Here is a 24,121-nt window from a genome sequence, read left to right on the forward strand (position 1 = left end):
CGTCCGTTGAAGGTCAAGGTCAAAGTAAAGGTCGCCATTGGATAGCCAGGAAAAAATCCTAGACTACTAGTACTCTTCCTTGATCCAAACTTCTATATGTTGCCAGATAACCAGTAACTCAGGGAATTGGAATACCCAGTAAATCTTATAATTTTCCGAGTTTGTGCCTCCATATCTTTAAAATCGTTTATACGATTGAGTTGTGCCCATGAGAACTTTTTATTAGGATGCTTCAAAGACTATTTTCCCAAAGTATGAACGAAATCCACTGGGACCTAATTTCCATAAGGTTTGTGCAGGGTACTTTCTGGAAAAACATGATTTTCATTTTAAGGGAGGTTACATCTCAAATTATCTAGTAGCATTAAAAACATCAACAGAAAAAATAAAAAACAGTAGACGAATTAGAAGCGACTATGCAAGATGTTGAAGAGAAAAAATAAAAAATTGAAACAGGCAAACAACGGACAGAAGAAAATAGGAAAGTACTATAGATCTGTATGGCTTGAAAGTAACCTACATCTATCTATATTGATGTCAACTTTAAATAACTTAATATCTTTATGAAATACTTACTTTGCAATGGCACCGATGCAGCAAGAATGGCCACACCAATTATAGCGGAAACTCCAATCTCCAAGTACATAAAGTAAGTACAAATCACAGTTTCCAGAGGAGCTAACCACAACTGGTGAGCAAAAATAACCGCCAAATCGAATCTGTTAACATCGTTGGACAACAGATTTACAATTTGCCCAGCAGTGGTTTCTCCAAGAGCTGTCTTGCTTAGCCTCAGCGCTTTTCTGTAGATAAGAGAGCAACATGCTATTCTCATTTTCATGCCTATATGGATTACTCCGAGCATGTACGGGTGGACTAACAGCACGGAGAGCAGAGAGCATAGGACAATGCCAGTGGCGTAGTAGTAAGCTTCCTCGATGCTTACTGGTTCTCCTTGGGGTGAATAATATGTGAGTAGACGCTTGAGGAGCAGCGGTTGAAGTATACTTAAAAAGATAACATATTTATAAGCACACCATCACCATCTAATACAGAATCATAAAGGTATTTTCCAAAACTCTTGTATTGTTATTTTTTAACAGTTAGTCATTTCCGTGCCATGTATTACACATATCTGGTAAAGAGAGTAGTCCATTAAAATGTTACATTTTTTAAGCCATACCTTGCATTTGTTAAAGGAGTCAATTTTATTTCTTTATTGTCTAGGGGGATCAGTGGAAGCTTAAGTTCAAGTTTTTGGGGTCGCCACCCTTGTCCCCCGGCCGCCATCTTGGAAATGGAGTGCAAAGGGGTTTCGCGCTATATCTCGTAAACTACCAAACCTACGGAAAATCCAATTAAACAAAAAATGTAGCAAATTAAATTTTCTACAATTTTATTTCTATAAATTTTTTCGTCAAGTGACCAACGAAAAAGATATAAACAAAAATATGGAAAAATTTTTTAATAAGTTTCCTTTTGGAGGTTATAACTTTTTTTCAGTTCATTTTAAAATAAAATAACATTATAGCAATTTTGTAAAGGGTTTTTCAGCGAACAATTTCCACTATAAAGTTGTGTAATTCTATTTATTTATATAGGTTTTACAGCGCTCCAAACTTGACCAGATTCTCGAATGCTCATAGGGATACAATAAAAACAAAAGTTAGGCTTACTTTTCTATCTATATATATATATATATATATATATATATATATATATATATATCAAATGAAAATATATATATATATATATATATATATATATATATATATATATATATATATATATATATATATATATATATATATATATATATATATATATATTGAAAACCATTAGGATAAAGATTTTTTTAGATATTTTATGTTTTGTAAAAATGTCAAATTAAGGAACAAACCTCACGTTGTAAGTTTTTGTACTAATTTTTATGCAATGTTCTTTCATTTCGTTGTATTTATTTATAACTATATAATAATTTTAGCTAATCCTGACGAAGCAAATAAATTTTGCGAAAGCTTGATTATAACACAGAGTTCCTCTTACCCTGCCCCTTAGAAATAAATGACTGCAACCTCAATAAAAAACTAAAGTCTACATATTATCAGTCAATAATACCAAACTTCTTTATATATATATATATATATATATATATATATATATATATATATATATATATATTATTCATACAATTTATTATGATTTTAACATTCCTATGCTATTATTAATCTGTTTTTACCTTTCTCCCCACTATAAAACTTATAACCCTAAGCATAGGTATATAGAAAAGGCCCAAGAAGTTGTTTGAGGACAAATTCGCCGGTTCAGAAGAAGAATTACGCAACCGCAAAATGCAAAATTCTTAAGAAGAGCAAAAACAATTTTTGATATCAAAATCATAAAGTATGATCAAAATTAGCCATTCACCACATCGTGGTCAGAATCTCAAGATTTAAGCGTTTTTTGGGGTGTGCAGCTTGTCTAAGAAGTAGGTAACATAACTTTTTTTCTATTGTATATTTGGACTTAAAATTTTCCAAAAAACTTCTTCATGAATTATATTTTATTGTTGTGTTGGTTAAAATTATAAACTAAAAAGTTTGTCACTCAACTTTTTTAAGTAAACATGAAACTAACGAAATATGATGACAAAATGTTTAAAAATTAACAACTCCTTTTATAATGTGTTTAAACATTTTGGACAAATTTTATTGTTATCTACATACTTCAGAGATAACACAGTAAAATATTTACAAGGAAATATTTACAGTGACCAAAGATACAGCGGGGTAAATTTGAAAAATCATCAAAATTGATTTTTGGCATTTTTTTATAAAATGTGATTTTTAAACATCGTTCCACCAACTCTAGATAAAAATAAACTGCATATTCGGATTCAGCTACCTCAAAACCATAAAAATAAACCAAAATTGGTCATTCACCTTAAATTTGATTTTCATGGTCGGCATAACGGTTGATGCCGCTGGCCTAATATATGGATAGAAAAATATTGTTTTTATTGTATTCCTATGAGAATTCGAGAATTTGGTCAAGTTTGGAGCGCTGTAAAACCTAAATAGTAAATAAAATTAGACAACTTTATAGTGAAAATTATTAATTGAAAAATACTCTACAAAATCACTGATGTTATTTTATTGTGAAATAAACGGAAAAAGTTATAACCTCCAAAAGGAAACTTCTTACAAAATTTTCTCTTATTTTTGTTTATAACTTTTTTGTTGGTCACTTGACGATAAAAAGTAATAGGTAGATATAAAATTGTAGAAAATTTAATTTGCTACATTTTATATGCAATTAAATTTTCTGTAGGATTGCTATTTTAGGAGATACAGTGCGAAAGCCCTTTGCACCCCTCTTTCCAATATGGCGGCCGGGGAACAAGGGTGGTAACCCCAAAAACTTGAACTTAAGCTTCTACTGAACCCCCCTACACATTAAAAAAATAAAATTGTGATGTTATTGTGAAATGAACGTAAAAAAGTTATAACCTCCAAAAGGAAACTTCTTACAAAATTTTCTATTATTTTTGTTTATAACTTTTTGTTGGTCACTTGACGATAAAAAGTAATAGATATAAAATTGTAGAAAATTTAATTTGCTACATTTTATGTATAATTCAATTTTCTGTAGGATTGCTAGTTTAGGAGATACAGTGCGAAAGCCCTTTGCACCCCTTTTTCTAATATGGCGGCCGGAGGACAAGGGTGGCGACCCCAAAAACTTGAACTTAAGCTTCTACTGAACCCCCCTACACATTAAAAAAAATAAAATTGACTCCTCTAAGAAATGCAACTCCAAATGTAACATTTCAATGGACTAGAGCATAATTTTGGCTTAAAATTATTTAAAATAATATATAATAATATATAAATTGTAATAATTTTTGGTTTGGAAAATACCCTCGAAAGCGTTGATACCTTGACCAAATATGGCAATCGATTGAAGTTAGCTTAATTGCATGCTCTTTGTTGATTAAAAATTAAATGAGTTATTTCAACACTCGATTTCTTCCATACGTCGCATTTTCAGACGGGTTAAAGAAGTTGGAGCATCGCTGAATCAAGCGTATCGAGCTAAAAGGAGACTAGTTATTGTTACTTTACGTTCTCGTATTATTTTTAAATAATAATAAATACATAGCACGAAATTTAGCTACCTTGCAAAAACTAAAAATAAAAAAAAAATAATCGTTAAGCCAAAGAAACCAAAACCAAGTCTATAAAGTTCACAATAATCGCAGGAAATAGAAGGAAGTTGAAAGATAAAATAAAAATCTACAGCACTTAAAAAAGAATAAAAGAAAAGGAAGAATACAGAAATCAGGGAAACATTAAAAGCTCTTTTACGTTATGTACAATGCTTTAAAGTAAATAATTTAAACTTAGTTGTTATATAGCTTTTACAATCTAGATCAAACAATAGTTTTTGTGGATTACATTTCATTATTTATAAAAAAAAAGTACATTTTAGTATTTTAACTTTCTTCTTCTTGAAGCTGTAATTTCTAAAGTACCTACTATAAAAACTACAAATCTATTTCCTAGCCTAGAATTCAATTGTTGCTAATTTGTCATCCTCTGTAGATGTATAATCTCATGTTTTTCGGTTAATATATTCATATTCTTTTGTCACACTTCAATGTCGCGTGCATAAGTAATCTGCCATTACTCAATATCCAATGAATTATTGTTAAAATGCAAATTCCCCAGTCGCCGCTTTTCTAAATTTCTTTGAAAGTAAAAGCCATTGTTTGACCTAGACATTTAACCTTCCGTTTTTCGCGCCAACTTTTTGTGATCGAATACTCGCGCAAGGTGCAGAAGACCCGGTCCAAAAATATGGGTCAGCAATATTTGAAAAAATTTTTTTTTTGCAAAATTGTGTACAATTATATTATTTAATGAATATATGATCATATAATTGTGTAAATATGCGTTTGTGTCAACATTATATTACTTTAACAAAAAGTAATTTTGTTAATCATCATCTTCATACGTTTCCTCGTCAGCAGATACTTCCTCAAATAATTTTAATAATCTTTGCTTCTCCTTCTCGTAATCCATATCTAAATATAAATAAACAAATATATAAACATTAAAAATAAGAAAAAGACCTTAAATTACCTGACTAATTAAAACTTACTACTTTTAATTACCTGACTAATTAATAGGTCTTGCCTAATAATAAAAGTACAATACTCTTTTTTACACTGCACGTGGACTTCACACACAGTTGACTGATGACTGAAGAGGTATATGCAGCAGCAATTGAAAATATGCACTACAATCAGAGTTACAGGCAGTTACTTAGAGGCCCGGTCTCATACACCGTGTGCGAGTAACGGAGGGTTAAATAATATGTACAATGAACACTACGTCTAAAAGCCACTAAAAGAAGAATATGCAACAAGTTAGAGGCCTCACACTGAATATTTACGTTTCGTTAACATTTTGTTGATCTGATGTGAAGCTGGTGTTTGACATTTCAGGAGGATTTATCGGTGGTGTTTTTTTAGAATACATGTCAAAATATCTCACTAGACGACCCAAAATAATGGGTTGATATAATCTGTTAGAAAAATAATTTTATTATTAAAAATCGTAATTCATAGAAGTGAGTAAAACATAGATATCACAAATATTACCTGCTGTACCTTATCGAAATCCTTTTAGTAATCGATGAAAGGCACATAAATATCTGTACGTTGGTCGCGGCATTTTAGGTCTATTAAAAATTAAAATTATCATTTTGCTTGTAATATCCATCTTTTAATCAACTTTATAGGTACCATGTACCATAATGTATTACATAATAGGTAGTATGTACGTTGCTAGAGAGAATAAATTTGCTTTGGCATAAAACGTATTTTTAAAATAAATACATTTTTATACAGGGTGAGTCATGAGGAACTGTACATACTCCTACCTCGTATAGAGGCTCCTATGGGAATAACAAATGACCATTAAAAAGTGTTTGCTCCCCTTGTTTAATAATATACAGGGCGAGTTTCGCATTTTGACAGAAATTTATATTAGTCATAATTTTTGAACTGTCAGATTGAGGTGTCTCTTATTTTGGTCAATCGTTACACTATTATCACCTAATCAACTGATTTATTCAAACTAGAAAAAAATCAGGTCCGGTTTTAACAAATTAGTTCGTTTGGGTCTTAGAAAAAATTTCACCTTGTATACGCTTTTTGAAAACTCTAATATGAATTTTACAAATTAGACAAATACGCAATTAATATGGCATATTTATTTTTTTTCCCACACGATTACTTAATTTTTTATAAAAAAATCAAATTTGACTATGAATTAAAAGTTTGGTAAAGTAAACCATAGATTTAAAAAAATTAACTTTTATTACAAAAATTAATTTTTTTAACAAATATTTGATTTATGTTACCACCCAATCAACTGATTTATTCAAACTAGAAAAAAATCAGGTCCGGCTTTAAAAAATTAGTTCGTTTGGGTCTTAGAAAAAATTTCACCCTGTATACGCTTTTTGAAAACTCTAATATAAATTTTACAAATTAGACAAATAGGCAATTAAAATGGCATATTTATTTTTCCCCACATGATTAATTAATTTTTTATAAAAAAAAATCAAATTTGACTATGAATAATAATTAAAAGTTTGGTAAAGCCAACCATAGATTTAAAAAATTAACTTTTATTACAAAAATTAATTGTTTTAACAAATATTTGATTTATGTTACCACCCAATCAACTGATTTATTCAAACTAGAAAAAAATCAGGCCTGGATTTAAAAAATTAGTTCGTTTTGGTCTTAGAAAAAATTTCACCCTGTATACGCTTTTTGAAAACTCTAATATGAATTTTACAAATTAGACAAATAGGCAATTAAAATGGCATATTTATTTTTTCCCCACACGATTACTTAATTTTTTATTAAAAAATCAAAGTCAAAATCGGAATTTTAACCTAAAAATGAAAAAAAAAAAGATGAAATCTCGGTTTAACAGGCTACAACGCAACGTTCCATTTAAAAAAAAATTCTGAAATTTTTACTGCACATATCTCTTACCATTGTGAAGACTATGACGATTGTTGTAGACTTTCAGTCTTGTTCTCGTAAAAGTTATGAATTTTTAAAAATAAAAGGTGCAGATTCGTGAATTGCAAAGTTAAATCGCAAAAATTAAGTGAAAAAATTTAAAACTTATCTATTTGATCACGTCTATGTTAAACTATCGAGTCCAAAGAGAAGTGTTATGGGGAGTTTTAGATCTAGACATGTTATAAAAAAAATGGTGAAACTTTTAATTTTAAGAAAAACGTTTTTAATTTTTATTTTTATGGTAAAATTGCGATTTTGACAAAGGGTACCCCCCGTTAAGATAGGCAAAATGCCCTCACTCTCAGAATTCAATCTTTTTAATTTTTTTACGTTCTATGCAATTAAAAAATGACATAACGCGGATTTTTAGCTCGCCACCCCCCTTACCCCTCCCCCCACAGCCTAAAACGTAGATTTTTAGATTTAATTTTTTTTAGTTGGATTTCAATTGATTTAAAAATTTCAAAAAATTCACACGTGTAACTGAGGCTTTTACAAAACATGTCCATTTTTATGGACCCTTAGGTCGAGTGTACATAACCTCAAATTTTTTTTAACTTTTTTAAAACCTATAATTTTATTTTGAAGGGGGCTGCAGGTCCAATTTTTTCTGCATTTTGTGTATTTTATCAAAAGCTATCTTTCTGATTTTTTTCAGATTTTTCCGTGAGGTGCGCCATCTTGAAAAATCCGGAAAACGGTTTTTTCGGGGGGTTTTTAGGGATTTTCTCCATTTTATAGACTGCAACATAGATCAACTCAAGGTTTTGTTAATAGATTATGTATAATTTGAAATAAATAAGTATTTTAGAATTATCAAAAATTGGGCAAAATACCTTTAAACCCCCCAAAAACCATGTTTTGTTAAGTTATGTAAGGGTTTTTGCGGGCTTAATGATATTTTTTGAGGTCGATACAGCCTGAATATATTTTTTATTTTTTTGCGTTCTATATGATTTTTAAAAATTAGGACTCACCGCAATTTTAGCCCACTTCCCCTATTCCCCCTCCCCCACAGCCAAGAATGTCAATTTTTCGATTTTATTTTTTTTTAAGTTGGGTTGCAATTAGGTTAAAAATGTTGTTCTGAAGCTATTTCTTTGTGGAATTTTTGTAATTAACTATTCTAAATGGGAAATAAGCCACAATTTAACTAAAAAATGATTTTATTTTCCATCTGTAATGCGATAGAGAGAATTCGATAATCTGTGACGCACTGAAAAAATGGTTTGGGACGATCTATATAAATAAGTCAGATTAAATTAAATTATTAGAAGAGTTTTTTACCAAGCAACCTTTTTGTTTAATTTATTAATATTTTGTATTTTGACAACGACGTCCGTGGTGGACGTCGAAACGTTAATAAAATCATTTTTTATTTAAATTGTGGCTTATGTCGCATTTAGAATAGTTAGTACCTAATTATTAATTTATAAATTACAAAAACTCACACGCAGAGCTGAGGCTGTTCTTCTTCTTAAAGTTCCCTCTCCTATCGGAGGTTGGATATCATAATGGCTATGGTCACTTTGTTGGCTGCTGCTCTGAATAGTTGTAATGAACTACAGTTAAACCATTCTCTAAGGTTCCTCAGCCAGGAGATGCGTCTTCTTCCTATGCCTCTTCTTCCTTGGATCCTTCCTTGCATAATAATTCTCAGCAACTCATATTTTTCTCCTCTGGTAATGTGATCCAAATATTCCAGTTTTCTAGTTTTTATACTTTTCATAATTTCTAACTCCTTATTTAAACGTCGTAGCACTTCAACATTGGTAATCCTTTGAACCCACTGAATTTTCAATATTCTTCTGTAACACAACTGAGGCTGTTACAGAACGTCTATTTTTATGGACCCGAAGGTCGAGTGTACATATTATAACCTCATTTTTTTGTTTTTTAATAGGTACGTATAACTTTTTTTGGCGATAGCTGCTAATTTTTTTTTGTCTTTTGTGTATTTTACAAACCATCTACGTTTGGCTCCTAATGCAAATAGTCCACGCTGTATGCTTGTCCCGTTAGGTAAATTATTCCGATTAATTTTTTTTTGCACAAACTTACTCAAAAACAGGTCCTTATAACAAATCCACAAGGTGCCAGGCAGTACCGCGATCGGAAAATTGTTTAAACATTTTTAAACGAATTAAAAAAATAAAAAAAAAATTCACTTCGGACAAATTTGTTTTAGATTCTCTGGATCAAGCTGAGCAAAAAAGGTATCTTGTGATTTTTCTATAAAATTGACTGTTGTCAAGTTACATGCAATTTCAAATTCGAAAAACGCGAAAATGGTCATTTTCAAGGCTTAATAACTCGGTTAAAAATTATTATTATGAAAGTCATAAAGTGACCAACTCAAAGTTTAATGCCCCCCTGCAATAGCCTAAAGAAATTTTTGTAATTATTTTATTGCTAACTATTATTTTTAATAATTAAAAACGAGCGCTAAGCATGTATTGAAGCGGCCGTCCGCGAGAGAGAGATGTAATGTAGGTACCGGGTGTCCCAATAAGAATGGCTCTCGGCCATATCTCAGGAACCGTTTATAGTAGAGCTTTGAAATAAAAAATTTTATAACAAAAGTTGCCTCAGGAAAAGCCTGGAAATTATTTTCATAATTGTGGGTCCACCGCTAGAGGGCGTAATTGAATATCAAAAATAAAAAAATCAAAATTTTACAAAATTTTCCTAATGAAGGGGCACTGGAAATCCGATGATTGTATTCTTCATCAAATTCTGCGCATATTTAATTTAACAAGTTTAACTCTACCTTTGCAAATAAGAGGTGGGGGTGAGTGGGAACCTTGTTATGAAAAAATAGCTCTAAGTCCGGTTCTGCTAAATCAAATTTTAAAAACTGGGTCTTGTTGAAGACAGATCTTTTTCTTCAATGTAAGCGTGATAATTTTGAACCATCCTAATAAGTAATAAGCCAGCTGGGAGGCGTTATTTAATTTTTTTCAGAAATCTAGTTTTCTTTGGAAAATATTAAATACAAGTATGCATTTTTAATCATACTTTATAAAATTAGATTAAATTAGCAATAGAATAGCGAAAACCGCATGTCGATACCTTTTTTCTATCTCAAGATATCTCGAGAAACGTGTAAATTTTATACATAACTGTTACTATCACCGGTAAGCTAAGTTAATGAAAAGTAGTGTGCTGTGGAAAAAAACAAAATAACATTTTCCAGATGTCAACGTATAAAAATATACTTAAATAATTAAAACAACAATATAAAGAGAGACAATACTATTAAAATTAAATATAACACAGAACAAAAAGAACTACTTAGTGACGACCTAAATATTCAAATTGTTGCCCATCATACACTACTCTAGGATACATTATCCAGAGAATACTAAACGCCATTCAAAGCATATCGAAAGCAGAAATTGAGACTGCTGTTCAATCTACTCTTGAAAGAGTAAATGTTTGCAACGAAAATGATGAGCAAAAATTTGAACGTTTATGTCATCACTAAATAGTTGTTTTTATTTCTTTGTAATAGGGCTTTTCAACGCTTCTCATTTGTTTCGAGCCTCTGTCATATGCCGTATAATCCGTGTATAATATTAATATAGGAGATATGAACGAGGCTCGAAACAAATGAGAAGCGTTGAAAAGACCTAATATACGTTGAAAGCTGGAAAATGTTTCTTTGTTGTTTCCATAGCACACTACTTTTAATTAATTTCGTTTACCGGTGACAGTAACAGTTATGTTTTTTAATTTACACGTTTTGTAAGATATCTCGAGATAGAAAAAAGGTATTAACATGCGGTTTTCGCTATTCTGTTGCTAATTTTGTCTAATTTTGTAATATGGTATTAAAAATGCATGTTTGTATTTAATATTTTCCAAGGAACACTAGATTTCTGAAAAAAATTAAATAACGCCTTCTAGCTGGCATATTACTCAGTAAGTTGGTTGGAAATCAGAACTTTTACATTGACGAAAAAGATCTGTCTTCAACAAGACCAAGTTTGCAAAATTTGATTAAGCAGAACCGGACTCACAGCCAGTTTTTCATAACAAGGTTCCCACTCACCCCCACCTCTTATTTCCAAAGGTAGACCTAAACTTGTCAAATCAAATATGCGTAGAATTTTATGAAGAATACGACGATCGGATTTCCAGTGCCCCTTCATTAGGAAAATTTTGTAAAATTTAGATTTTTTTAATTTTTGATATTCAATTACGCCCTCTAGCGGTGGTCCCACAATTATGAAAATAATTTCCAGGCTTTTCCTGAGGCAACTTTTGTTATAAAAATTTTTATTTCAAAGCTCTACTATAAACGGTTCCTGAGATATGGCCGAGAGCCATTCTTATTGGGACACCCGGTACAATATTCATTGGACGTTTTAAAAAAATATCGATTGGAAGTCAAAAATACGTTTTAAAAAATAAAAAAGGAATTTTGAGGTTATATGTATGTACTGTACACTCGACCTACACGGGTCTATAAAAAATAGATATGTTTTGTAGACGCCTCATAAAAAATTTAAATTAATTGCAACTTTAAACAAAAAAAAAATAGAAAAATTGACGTTTTTATGGTGGCAGAGAGGGGGGGGTGGTGTGCTAAAGATGCGATTAGTCTTATTTTTTATTCACATATAACGTAAAAAAAATGAAAAAAAAAATATTCAGGCTGTATCGATCTCAAAAGATAATATCATTAAGCCCGCAAAAACCCTTACATAACTTAAAAAAACATGGTTTTTGGGGGGTTTAAAGGTATTTTGCCCAATTTTTGATAATCCTAAAATACTCATTTATTTCAAATTATACATAATCTATTAACAAAACCTTGAGTTGATCTATGTTGCAGTCTACAAAATGGAGAAAATCCCTAAAAACCCCCTAAAAAAACAGTTTTCCGGATTTTTCAAGATGGCGCACCTGACGGAAAAATCTGAAAAAATTAAAGAGATAGCTTTTGATAAAATACACAAAATACAAAAAAATTGGACCTGCAGCCCCCTCCAAAAAAAAGTTATAAGCTTTAAAATGTTAAAAAAAAATTTGAGGTTATGTACACTCGACCTACGGGTCCATAAAAAATAGATATGTTTTGTAAAAGCCTCAGCTACACGTGTCAATTTTTTGAAATTTTTAAATCAATATCAATTGCAACCCAACTAAAAAAAATTAAATCTAAAAATCTACTTTTTTGGCTGTGGGGGGAGGGGTAAGGGGGGTGGCGAGCTAAAAATTCGCGTTATCTCATTTTTTAATTGCACAGAACGTAAAAAAATTAAAAAATTGAATTCTGAGAGTGAGGGCATTTTGCCTATCTTAACGGGGGGTACCCATTTGATTTTTTAATAAAAAATTAAGTAATCGTGCGGGGAAAAAATAAATATGCCATTTTAATTGTCTATTTGTCTGATTTGTGTAAAATTCATATTAGAGTTTTCAAAAAGCGTATACAGGTTGAAATTTTTTCTAAGACCCAAATGAACTAATTTTTTAAAACCGGACCTGATTTTTTTCTAGTTTGAATAAATTAGTTGATTGGGTGGTAACATAAATCAAATATTTGTTTAAAAAAAATTAATTTTTGTAATAAAAGTTAATTTTTTTTAAATCTATGGTTCACTTTACCCAATTTTTAATTCATAGTCAAATTTGATTTTTTTATAAAAAATTAAGTAATCATGTGGGGAAAAAAATAAATATGCCATTTTAATTGACTATTTGTCTAATCTGTAATATTAATATTAGAGTTTTCAAAAAGCGTATACAGGGTGAAATTTTTTCTAAGACCCAAACGAACTGATTTTTTAAAGCCGGACCTGATTTTTTTCTAGTTTGAATAAATCAGCTGATTAGGTGGTAATAGTGTAACGATTGACCAAAATAAGAGATACATCGATCTGACTGTTCAAAAATTATGACGAATACAAATTTTTGTCAAAATGCGAAATTCGCCCTGTATATTATTAAACAATGGGAGCAGACACTTTTTAATGGTCATTTGTTATTCCCCATAGGGGCCTCTATACGAGGTAGGAGTATGTACAGTTTCTCATTACTCAACCTGTATTGCTGGATGATTAACATACATATAATAATATTAGTAAAATAACCTGTTCAGTTATTGATTAAACCTTGTTAGAACATTGAAAAAATGATTAATAATATTATACTAAAAGATGAATAAATAAATCATAACATCATTTGCGTATATCCCTATTTGAGATTGAGTTCCCTCGGTATTTTTTTTTTGTTCTGCCGTCCCGAAAACTAATATACACTTTCGGTCATCATCGTAATCATTCAGTCTTCGCTTGTCCACTGCCGGACATAGATCTCCCTCATAATTTTCTATCTGTTTCGAACTTTTGCCTCTTGCATCCAATTCCTATGACAACGTTTTAAATCACCAGTCCAATCCAACGTGTTGGTGGACGACCTCTGCTTCTAAACCAGGGCGCATCTGTAAAAATATTAGTACATTTGGACGTTGAGAGGTGACTCAAATTTTTTTGCAGAAATTGCTTGAAAATAAGTCAAATAATAATATTTGAGTTATCCTCCCTCTCAAAAAGGTCCGGAACATTGTTTAACCCGCCATTACACGCGCTATGAGGGAATCCCTCACCATATTTGTTTATAAGCAATGAAATTGTGTAAACTAATACGATAACCTTAAGCACCCAGGAATGCCTTTAGCATGGTTCATGAGAGGATATGAAAAAGTTATAGAATATTTCAGGCGGTCAGTGTGCTGTGTGATAGTTGAAAGAAGAGACATCCCTCTTCAAGTGAGGGAATTCCTCACTGCGCGTGCAATCACGGTGAAATCACGTTTCTGTTATCTCAAAGAAACTTTTAGGTTTTTATTTAATATTTAGGTTGGTTTAATTAAAATAATATTGTTTGGATTAGGTTAGGAACAGTGGCACACCGAAGGGGGGAGGTTTGGGGGTTAAAATCCCACCCAGAGCATATAGAAATATATATAAAAGAAGGTAGGAAAATGTAACTTGTCTTTCACAAATAATACAAAAAACTTTCGGTGCCCAAGCAAACCCCCCTCCCCTCAGAGGAAAATTCTAGGTGCGCCACTGGTTAAGAACCCATTTTTAAATTTACCTATTCTAATTGGGAAATAAGCCACAATTTAACTTGAAAAATTGATTTTATTGACGTTTCGAATTCCACCTCGGACTTCGTTATCAAAATATAAAATATTAATAGTTAATTACATAAATGCCACAAAGAAATAGCTTCAGAACAGTTGTTAATTTTAATTTGTATTTTTAGTAAAATGAATTCGCGTAAAGACCGTTAATTTCTTCAGTGGCTTGCTGAAATTGAAAATTAAGAAAACTTTTGAAAATTTTTACTTTTGTTTTGTTAAATTAATAAAAAAAAAATAGGTTTACGAGACTTTCTATAATATGTGAGTACAACCCATTTTATATTTATACATGTTGACATTCATTCTTTCTCGAAATAAGTCGAATTTATGTAGGTGAGGGCAACGCTCATACGCGTGCAACCACGTCACAATAGAAAACGCGTGTAACGGCGGGTTAAATAATCAAAATGTCAAAGAATTAAGGAAAAATTCGATTTTTTTCTTCGTTTTTTTGATTATAACTTTAAAGGTATTCATTTTAGAGAAAAGTTGTACTGACATAAAAGTTGCGTAATTAAATTTTCTACAATATAGAATTGGTTAATATTTTAAAAAATAGTCACTCTTGTTGCAAAATACCAATAATTGCGAAAAAAACCATACAAAAACAAGTATTCGCATTTTACGTTTTTAAACCATTTATGCTACACTTAGGACCTTCGTGTTTCACCCAGAAAAACTATATGATACAGTAAAACAATACTGTAAATTTCATTAAGATCGGTTCAATAGATTTTGCAAAATAAATTTTGCAATCCAGCTTTCGCAAAAAAAATTCATTTTTTCAAAATGTTGCAGGACTGAAAATAAAGCAGATAGCAAGTTGAAATTTTTTTGCTTATAGAAGTGTACTGTACCTACCTTTCGTTTGCAATTTTGCAAAATTAAAATCGTTTAACACCACGGCGTCAGGAATTTTTTTAAATAAACAATAATTATTGGTGCTACGCGCAGGACAGCGGATAGTTTGCTCTGCTTGGGCATTCCAATGACCTTTGATAATGATTGATACATTTTAATTTTTATTACATTTCGATATTAATAAATAAATTTGTAATAACACTTTGAAATAACACTTTTATTAGCAAACACTTTCTTTGTTCATATATTTTAACTTAGAGAATAAAAGTTTATTATTTTTAAACATATGCAATTGTTTAAACAATATTTCACAAACAATAATAAAATTAGTTTGTTTTTTGTGGAATTAAAATATTAAAATACAACAAAATATAGAGTAAGAAAATAATATATTAGATAAAGATTGGAAGAAATTTTGGTGGAAATCAGCTTGTGTGAATCGAACACCGTTTTCCTGCGCATAGCACCAAAAATTAATGTTTATTTAAAAAATTCCTGACGCCGTGGTAATTAATCGATTTTAATTTTACAAATTGTAAATGAAAGGTACAGTGCACTTCTATAAGCAAAAAAAATTCAACTTGCTATCTGCTTTATTTTCAGTCCTGTAACATTTTGAAAAAATGAATTTTTTTTGCGAAAGCTGAATTGCAAAATTTATTTTGCAAAATCTATTGAACCGATCCTAATGAAATTTACAGTATTGTTTTACTGTATCATAAAGTTTTTCTGGGTGAAATACGAAGGTCCTAAGTGTAGCATAAATGGTTGAAAAACGTAAAATGCGAATATTTGTTTTTGTATGTTTTTTTCGCAATTATTACTATTTTGCAACTAGGGTGACTATTTTTTAAATTTTTAACGAATTCCATATTGTAGGAAATTTAATTATGCAACTTTTATGTCAGTACAACTTTTCTCGAAAATGAATACTTTTAAAGTTATAATCAAAAAACGAAGAAAAAATATGAATTTTTCTTTAATTTTTTGACATTTTGATTATTTAAACAATGTTCAGGGCCCTTCTGAGAGGGAGGATAACTCAAATACTATTATTTGATTTATTTTCAAGCAATTTCTGCAAAAAAATTTGAGTCACCTCTCAACGTCCATCTCAAAACAGATGCGCCCTGGACTATTCGGTAGGCATCATATCTTGGTCTCCAATCCAGTATCCACTTTGTCCATCTGTTATCTGTCATTCGAGCCACGTGACCCGTCCAGTTCCATATCATTGTTGCTATTCTCTCTACTGCATCAGCCACTCCTGATACTTTGTCGTAGCTGGTGGTTTGGGATCTTGTCTCGTATTGAAGCGTCCAATATAGCACGCTCCATCGCCCTTTGAGACACACGGATCTTTTGCACTGTTCTCCTTGTCATGGTCAACGTTTCCGATCCCTATCAAAACACACTGATTGAGGGTTTTTCTTTTAAGACATAGTGGTATGTCAGACGATTTGAAAATATGGTTCAGCTTGCCGAAGGCTACCCAAGTCAGTCTTATAAGACGGAGAAGCTCAATGGTTTGGTTATATTTTCCTGTGCGAATCTCATGACCTAAGTTCTAGGTATTTATAATCCATTGCCTGGTCTATTAATCTTGTTCCTGCGCATTCTGGGTTTTAAATATACCTATTTATTTTCAATCCCCCTTCTAGCGAAGAAAGGTAGAGCTGACTTAAAAATAGGTTATATTACTGAACAGAGAATTAAAAAAATAATCGATTACGTCATCACACCCAGATGGATGACTCACTAGTAAGATATATACATATACCAAGAAAATCACAATTTAAAAATCAAAATCGCCCTGTTTCGGGATTTTCCTTAAAATCACCGGCTTACGAACGACCTAACGAATTTATTCCTCTCATTTGCACCATACTGTATAATATAACGTATATTTTCTTGTACTTGCACTTGAAAATTATTTATTCTGAAAAACATAGTTGGTTAATCATCTATAGATAAAAAAATACCGAAATAAATAACAAAACGTCTATTAGGAGTTATTTATTCAAATTGATAAGAAATAGTTTTAAAAATAACGTTCAAAACACAAATAAATGAAAAATGGATTTCTTTAATTACACTTCGAGGTCGTCATTTGTCTAATACAGCTCCTCTGCATTTAATCGTTTGGAGTCTATGTTAAATTATTGTATGTCCCCCATTATATATGTGTATACTTAATGACACACAATTATCAATTTGAAAAGGTGCCACCCTGTATAATTTGGTCCCTATAGAAAATCTAAAAATATGCAAAAACACGTCAGATTTATTTATGAAGGGGACATTTTGTAGACCAGTTTTCAACTAAAATATATCAACCCTCTAACGGACACAAACCCCCAAAAACTTTAATGGAAAAGGGGGTTGAGTGATACCTCATTTTAAAGGTCGTTCAACTCCTCCTCCTCTTCCTCCTCCTCTATCTGTTCTCCTTCGTAAGGATGTAGTGGCGTGATGTAAGTCGTTTGACTATTTCTATCCAATCCTCTCTCTCCTGTGCGTGTTGTTTTGCTTCGGAGAACGAGTAACCAATCATGTCCCTTATTTGGTCTTCCTTTGGATCTTCTTCCCTCTACGTTGCCTTCAACTATTATTCGTTCCATGCCTTCTCTTCTTCTAGTTATATGTCCAAAATATCTCAGTATATTTTGGTTGATAGTTGTGCTGAGTCTAGTTTTTAGGTTAAGTTCGGCTAATATTGAATTATTTGTGCGATATGCGGTCCATGGTATGCGCAACATTCTCCGGTAGACCCACATTCAGATGGTCCAAGTCTCTGAAGCGTAGGTGGCGATAGGAAATATTAACGCTCGAACAAGGCGTAATTTTGTGTTTTTTGTAATGTCAGTATTCTTCCATATTTTTGTGAGTTTGGCTGTTGCTGATCTGGCCATTATGATGCGCCTACGGATCTCGTCTTCGCATCCTGCACTGTTAGTAATAACGGAGCCTAAGTAATTAAATTGTCTGACCACTTCGTAACCTGCCAAGTCTCTTATCTCCGGTTGGCTGTTTCTGATTCTATCGATGATCATTACTTTGGGTTTCTGTATATTTATTTTCAAACCATATTCTATACTCACCGTTCTTAGCCTATTCATAATGTCTTCCAGTTCTTCTGGTGAAGACGCCAATATAACAGTGTCATCAGCATAACGTAGGTTTTTTATTTTTCTTCCTCCTATCGTTGCTCCACCTTGCCATTCCTCAAAAACTTGACGCATAATGTGTTCACTATATATATTGAATAGAATGGGGGATATTATACATCCCCCCCCCCGTTTGAAGTTTGAAGTTTTTGAACTAGTCGTTAAACTACCTTTTCAAAAATACCACATACATTATTTCATTTCAGTACTTTTGGAAAAACCTTGGACTCAATAGGTACTCCAAATAATTTTTGGAGTTCTGAACTCGATAATATGCAATACCTTTACGGTTTCACTTGATTTTTTCAAAACTACTAAAAATAAATATTATATGTGGTATTGTTGAAAAAGTGGTTGAACGGCCTTTAAAATGAGGTATCACTCAACCCCTCTTTTCATTATAAATTTTGCGGGTTGTGTCCGCCCCGCTAGTGGGTTGATGTAATTTAGTTGAAAACTATTCTACAAAATGTCCCTATTAGTATGGTATAACTAGACCCAAACCCAGACATCCAAAGTGAAAGTTATCCTCCAACACCAAATTGTGCTATATGGTCCACATAATTTTCAGAACAAAGTCACACCATTTTCGTAGTTCACGCAGTTCGCACACAAATTCGTAGTTTTTTACGTTTTTCGTCAATATTTCTAAAACTATGCGGTTTAGCATGAACAACCTTCTATACAAAAATGTTATACATTAAATTTTAAATAAAAAGGCCCTATGCGTAATCCTTCTAAAATGAATGGTTCCAAAGTTACGGAGGTAGTATAGTATAATTTGTCCAAAAAAGGCATAACGCAAGCATCCAAAGTAAAAGTTTTCCTTCAACACCAAATTGTTCTATATGGTCCACATATTGTTCAGTAAAAAGTTACACCATTTTGAGCGTCCGGTTTGGGGGGAAGATGGGGAGAACTTTGTAAATTAGTAGTTTTTTACGTTTTTCGTCAATATTTCTAAAACTATGCTTGTGGCGTTTGAAAAAACTCCAACATTAATTTAATATCCTATCTTAAATATTTTAAAGCCGTCCCTGTTTGAAGGTTTCAGAATGTTATGAAATACTGCGTAACGTTGAGAGAGTACCGTTTTTAACCTTTAAAAAATTGTTGGACTCGTCCCAAACTTGCAGAGTTGCATCATTAAGGGCGAATTTCGCTTAGAAGTACGCAGAAGAATCGGTGAAGGTTAGGTACCCCGCTGAAGAAAAGTTCAGTACGGTTTAAAGATTCGAAGAGAGAATTGTTTAGTTGCATCATTAAGGGCGAGTTTCGCTTGAAAATGCGCAACAGGTTGGCAGCGGTGAATGATTTTGCCCCGCGAAAAAACCCTTCTCACCCCCTAACGATTCCACGACCCGCCACCGCACAACCCATGAGCTCCCGTCTCGCAAAGAGGCTTTGTGTGTCTGCTTCTTCTACTTTAGCCCTATTTCGACCCCCAGTATTTTTGTAGTTAGTCTTATCCCTGTCCCCATTAGAGCAGACATGTAAAACGCTTCATGCTTGAGCGTAAACAGTGTTCTATACAAAATGTTCTACATAAAATTTAAAACAAAAAAGATCCTATACATAATTGTTATAAAATCAACGGATCCAGAGTTACGGAGGGTGAAAAGTGGAGGTTTTCGATACTTTTTATATTTTTTGGGCAATTTATAGATAATATTATTACTGATAAAAGAAATTTTCTTTAACATTTTGTAAATAAAATTTGCTATTTCAGTGGCCGATGGTATGTTAGTGATAAGCCCTTGAAGAAACGTCAACCTCACCACCCAAAATCATCATCAATTGTCCAAAAAATATAAAAAGTATCGAAAACCTCCACTTTTCACCCTCCGTAACTCTGGAACCGTTAATTTTATAACAATTATGTATACAACCTTTTTTGTTTTAAAGGACATCGCACACATCTTATGGAAAATATAATGTCACTCAAATTCAATAAAATTTATACGATTAGATTCGTTTTAATATAACGATCAATTCTTATCATTGCGCCAACTCTTAATTATGATTAATTACGGCGCAAATTGCAATTAAAGTTTATCGAAATCACATTTTTGGAGTCCATAAAATGTTAGTTTACAATCATTATTGCTCTGAGTGCTATTCATAACAGCTTAAATCCCGCTGGGCCTAAGCGGATTAGTGAAACTAATCCGCTGATTTATGGAGTACCGAAAATCTGGGTATTTTAAAATATTTTTTCTCTCTCTAACTTATGTACCTACCCATTTGATTTCAGATTTATTTATATCAATTTCTGCTCTTATTTTTGAAAATAGAGAGTTGGCGCAATGATAAGATTTGATCGTTAATTTAAAACGAATCTATTGGTATAAATTTTATTGAATTTGAGTGACATTATATTTTCCATAAGATGTGTGCGATGTCCTTTTATGTAGAATATTTTTGTATAGAACATTGTTAACGGTAAAGCATAGTTTTAGAAATATTGACGAAAAACTTTAAAAAACTACTAATTTACCGACTTCTTCCCCATCGCCCCCACAAACCGGACGCTCAAAATGGTATAACTTTTTACTGAACAATATGTGGACCATGTAGAACAATTTGGTGTTGAAGGAAAACTTTAACTTTGGATGTCTGGGTTAGGCATTCTTTTGGACCAATTATACTATACTACCTCCGTAAGTTTGGAACCGTTTGGAACATTTTTGTATAGAAGGCTGTTCATGCTAAACCACATAGTTTTAGAAATATTGGCGAAAAACGTAAAAAACTACGAATTTACCGATTTCTCCCCTCGCCCCAATAAACCCGACGCTCAAAATGGTGTGACTTTTTCTGAACATTATGTGGACCATGTAGAACAATTTGGTGTTGGAGGATAACTTTCACTTTGGAAGTCTGTGTTATGCCATCTCTTGAATCAATTGTATCACACTATATCACAAATAAATTTGACGTGTTTTTGAACATTTTTAGATTTTCTATAGGGACCAAATTATAGAGGGTAGCACCTTTTCAAATTGACACACTGTATAGAGAGGAGCTGGGTATCCAATTTTGTAATGATTAAATATTCGTTATGATGTATTTATTCAGTGATCTTTTTTGCATTAATTTATTCTCCCTAAAATAATATCATCGTCTATTTACCTACCTTACCGTTTCTGACAAGATCAGAACAATACCCATCGCTAAGAACTCCCATCCAAAGGCTTTTAGCAGTGTCCGCTGTAAGGAGGGAGTAGTGTTTTTCTTTTTTGCTCTCTCTTCTTCTGCTTTCCAGATTTTTTCTATTTTATTTCCCAAATAGTCAGACTTGTGTTCGGAGAGAGTTTCAGTCAAATCGGATTCATCGAGATCACGTTTGAATCCTTTAATGAAGGTGGGGATTGTGTAACTAAAAAAATAAATAACGATTAACAAATGATTTGGATACTATAGATTTAATAATAAAGTTAATAATCAATAAAATGATAAGTCCCAGCTCAGAAAATCTGAAAACCTCTATGGGGAACCAACCTCTGGGTACAATCTCAATATGTGCCTTCTACAATTTACAAGGCAAGCAGGCGATGAATAAGCAGACGAAACGGACTCTACAATATGCAGCCACATTCCGTCCATTCGTCAAAATTGGGTCCGTATACTCACAATATGAGTAAACTGAGAAAATGAAGACTTCGGTTCAGAGGCGATCATCATCCTCTTACATACATTTCACCATCTCAGAGATCTTCAGAGAGGCTATATTATTATGATCTTCTCTGAATCGAAAGGAAATAGCTATTTGTATAACAAGGGAGGAAAGTGCTACTTTTCCTCCCGAGAATGAAGTTTACTGCCCGACGTGTAGCGGAGGGCAGTAATCATTCAAGGGAGGAAAAGGCACTTTACTCCCATGTTATACATATGGTTTTTCCACCTTCCTCAAATTAATAACAAGTCATTTTTCATTTTTACTTAATTTATTTATGTAACTAACCAACAAAATTTATTAAAACTAAAACTAACAAGTAGGTACAATATAACTGTCAACTGTCAAATACAAGTCAAATTATTAATGTAAACATTGTTAAATCAAAATAACAATTTACTGTTTTTTACCATTCTGCAAAATACAGGGTGTTTTATAAATAAACGTTAAAATGTATAGATACTTACGTAATAGAAAATAGATATTGTACAGGGCGTCAATAAGTTATATTTCATGAATGAAATACCATGACGTCACTTTTACTTTTCCTCCCTAGGGAGGAAAAATATTTTCCTCCCTAGGGAGTAAAAGTACTTTTCCTCCCTAGGGAGGAAAAGTAAAAGTGACGTCACGGTATGTCATTGATGAAATAACTTATTGACGCCCTATACAATATTCTATTATCTATTACACGTATAGGTATACACCCTGTATAATAGTATAGGTTGTATTAACGTGGAAATGAACCTCGCTAGGGGTAGGAATACACTAAGTACTCATAATATGTTTATTTAATCACTATATACGCTAGTAACTAGTTGGTGGATGAAAGTCTATATTCTAACTACATTGATGGTTGAATAATGAATGATGAATAATGACTGATCCCTTTCTTTACTTGCTACGTATCTATAATCAATCCCAATTGTTTGTTATGATTCCATACCTGACTGTGACCATGAAATACTAACAGTACCAAATTGCTGACTCCGTTGTTTTCCAAAACGAGTGGTCTACATTGCAGAAGCAATGTCACCTACTTTTACGAAATCAAAACAATACGAGTAACTAATATTTGTTTGAGACTTTAAACATTAAATCGATATAGGTTACTTTTATTTTTGAATGATAATATAAATCCTGTACACCTGTATTGTGCAGAATGGTAAAAAACAGTAAATTATTATTTTGGTTTAACAATGTTTACATGAATAATTTGACGTATATTTGACAGTTGACAGTTCTACTGTACCTACTTGTTAGTTTTAGTTCTCAATTTTGTTAGTTAGTTACATAAATAAATTATTTAAAAATGAAAAAATTACTTGTTATTTGAGGAAGCTGGAAAAATCATATCTATAACATGGGAGTAAAGTTCCTTTTCCTCCCTTGAATGATTACTGCCCTAGGCTATGCGTCGGGCATTAATTCTCGGGAGGAATGGAGGAAAAGTAGCACTTTCCTCCCTTGTTATACAAATAGCTATTATAATTCTCCTTTAACAGACAGGTTGTTTTCCTTTTGATTCACAGAAGACCATAAATATATCCACAACCTCTTGTTTGCCGATGATCCAATAATTTTAACAGAAGACAAAGCCGACATTGTCTTCATGATAAAAAAGCTGCAAGATGAATTTGTAAGCTGAGGCTTGAAAATTAATTATCATAAAACGCAATACATGGTCATTGGAAAGACAGCAGAAAACCTGGAGATAAATAATAACTTAATTAAACAAACAAATGAATAGATACTTACCTAAGGATAACTTAATAACTACAGAATCAGAAGAAACCTATATAATAAATAAAATAAAGGAAGGAAAGACAATACGACAATTAAACTAACTTATGTGTAGATTTAACTCAAGTGTAGATCTTGATTAGTTAAAAATTAGATTTGACTTACGGTACTATAACTTGATAACTCCAAAATTGACGTTTTTGAGATAACTAGTGCACAAGATGTATTTTATTTGCCTCCATATTGTGTAAAAACTTGATAACTCGCTAAAAACGGGTTAAGTATTTATTTATGATTGACGAAAGTTGATAAAACTCAAATGTCCTTAATATTCAGTGCTAAAACTTGACAAGATAAGTTATCAAGTTATTGTTTAATCGAAATAAACGTGAATACGACATATACTG

At 31.9% G+C, this 24,121-nt stretch overlaps 1 protein-coding gene across 4 annotated transcripts in view; it reads right to left on the reverse strand.

Moving 5' to 3' along the window:
- The window catches only part of LOC114326992 (probable multidrug resistance-associated protein lethal(2)03659), a 119,466-nt gene that overhangs the window by 43,941 nt on the left and 51,404 nt on the right, over positions 1 to 24,121 (reverse strand). The window contains exons 3-5 of one of the 4 annotated variants that reach the window (XM_050654865.1): positions 21,432 to 21,674; positions 5,458 to 5,589; positions 577 to 1,007 (exon numbers count right to left, since the gene is read on the reverse strand). In XM_050654865.1, the coding sequence (XP_050510822.1) occupies positions 577 to 1,007; positions 5,458 to 5,589; positions 21,432 to 21,674 (806 nt within the window). Of the gene's footprint in view, positions 1 to 576; positions 1,008 to 5,444; positions 5,590 to 21,431; positions 21,675 to 24,121 lie in introns of those variants that run through there. The other 3 variants (XM_028275486.2, XM_050654867.1, XM_050654866.1) reach the window with 3 other exon arrangements.

Source organism: Diabrotica virgifera, chromosome 6, assembly GCF_917563875.1.
Source record: "Diabrotica virgifera virgifera chromosome 6, PGI_DIABVI_V3a".
Classification (NCBI taxonomy): domain Eukaryota; kingdom Metazoa; phylum Arthropoda; class Insecta; order Coleoptera; family Chrysomelidae; genus Diabrotica; species Diabrotica virgifera.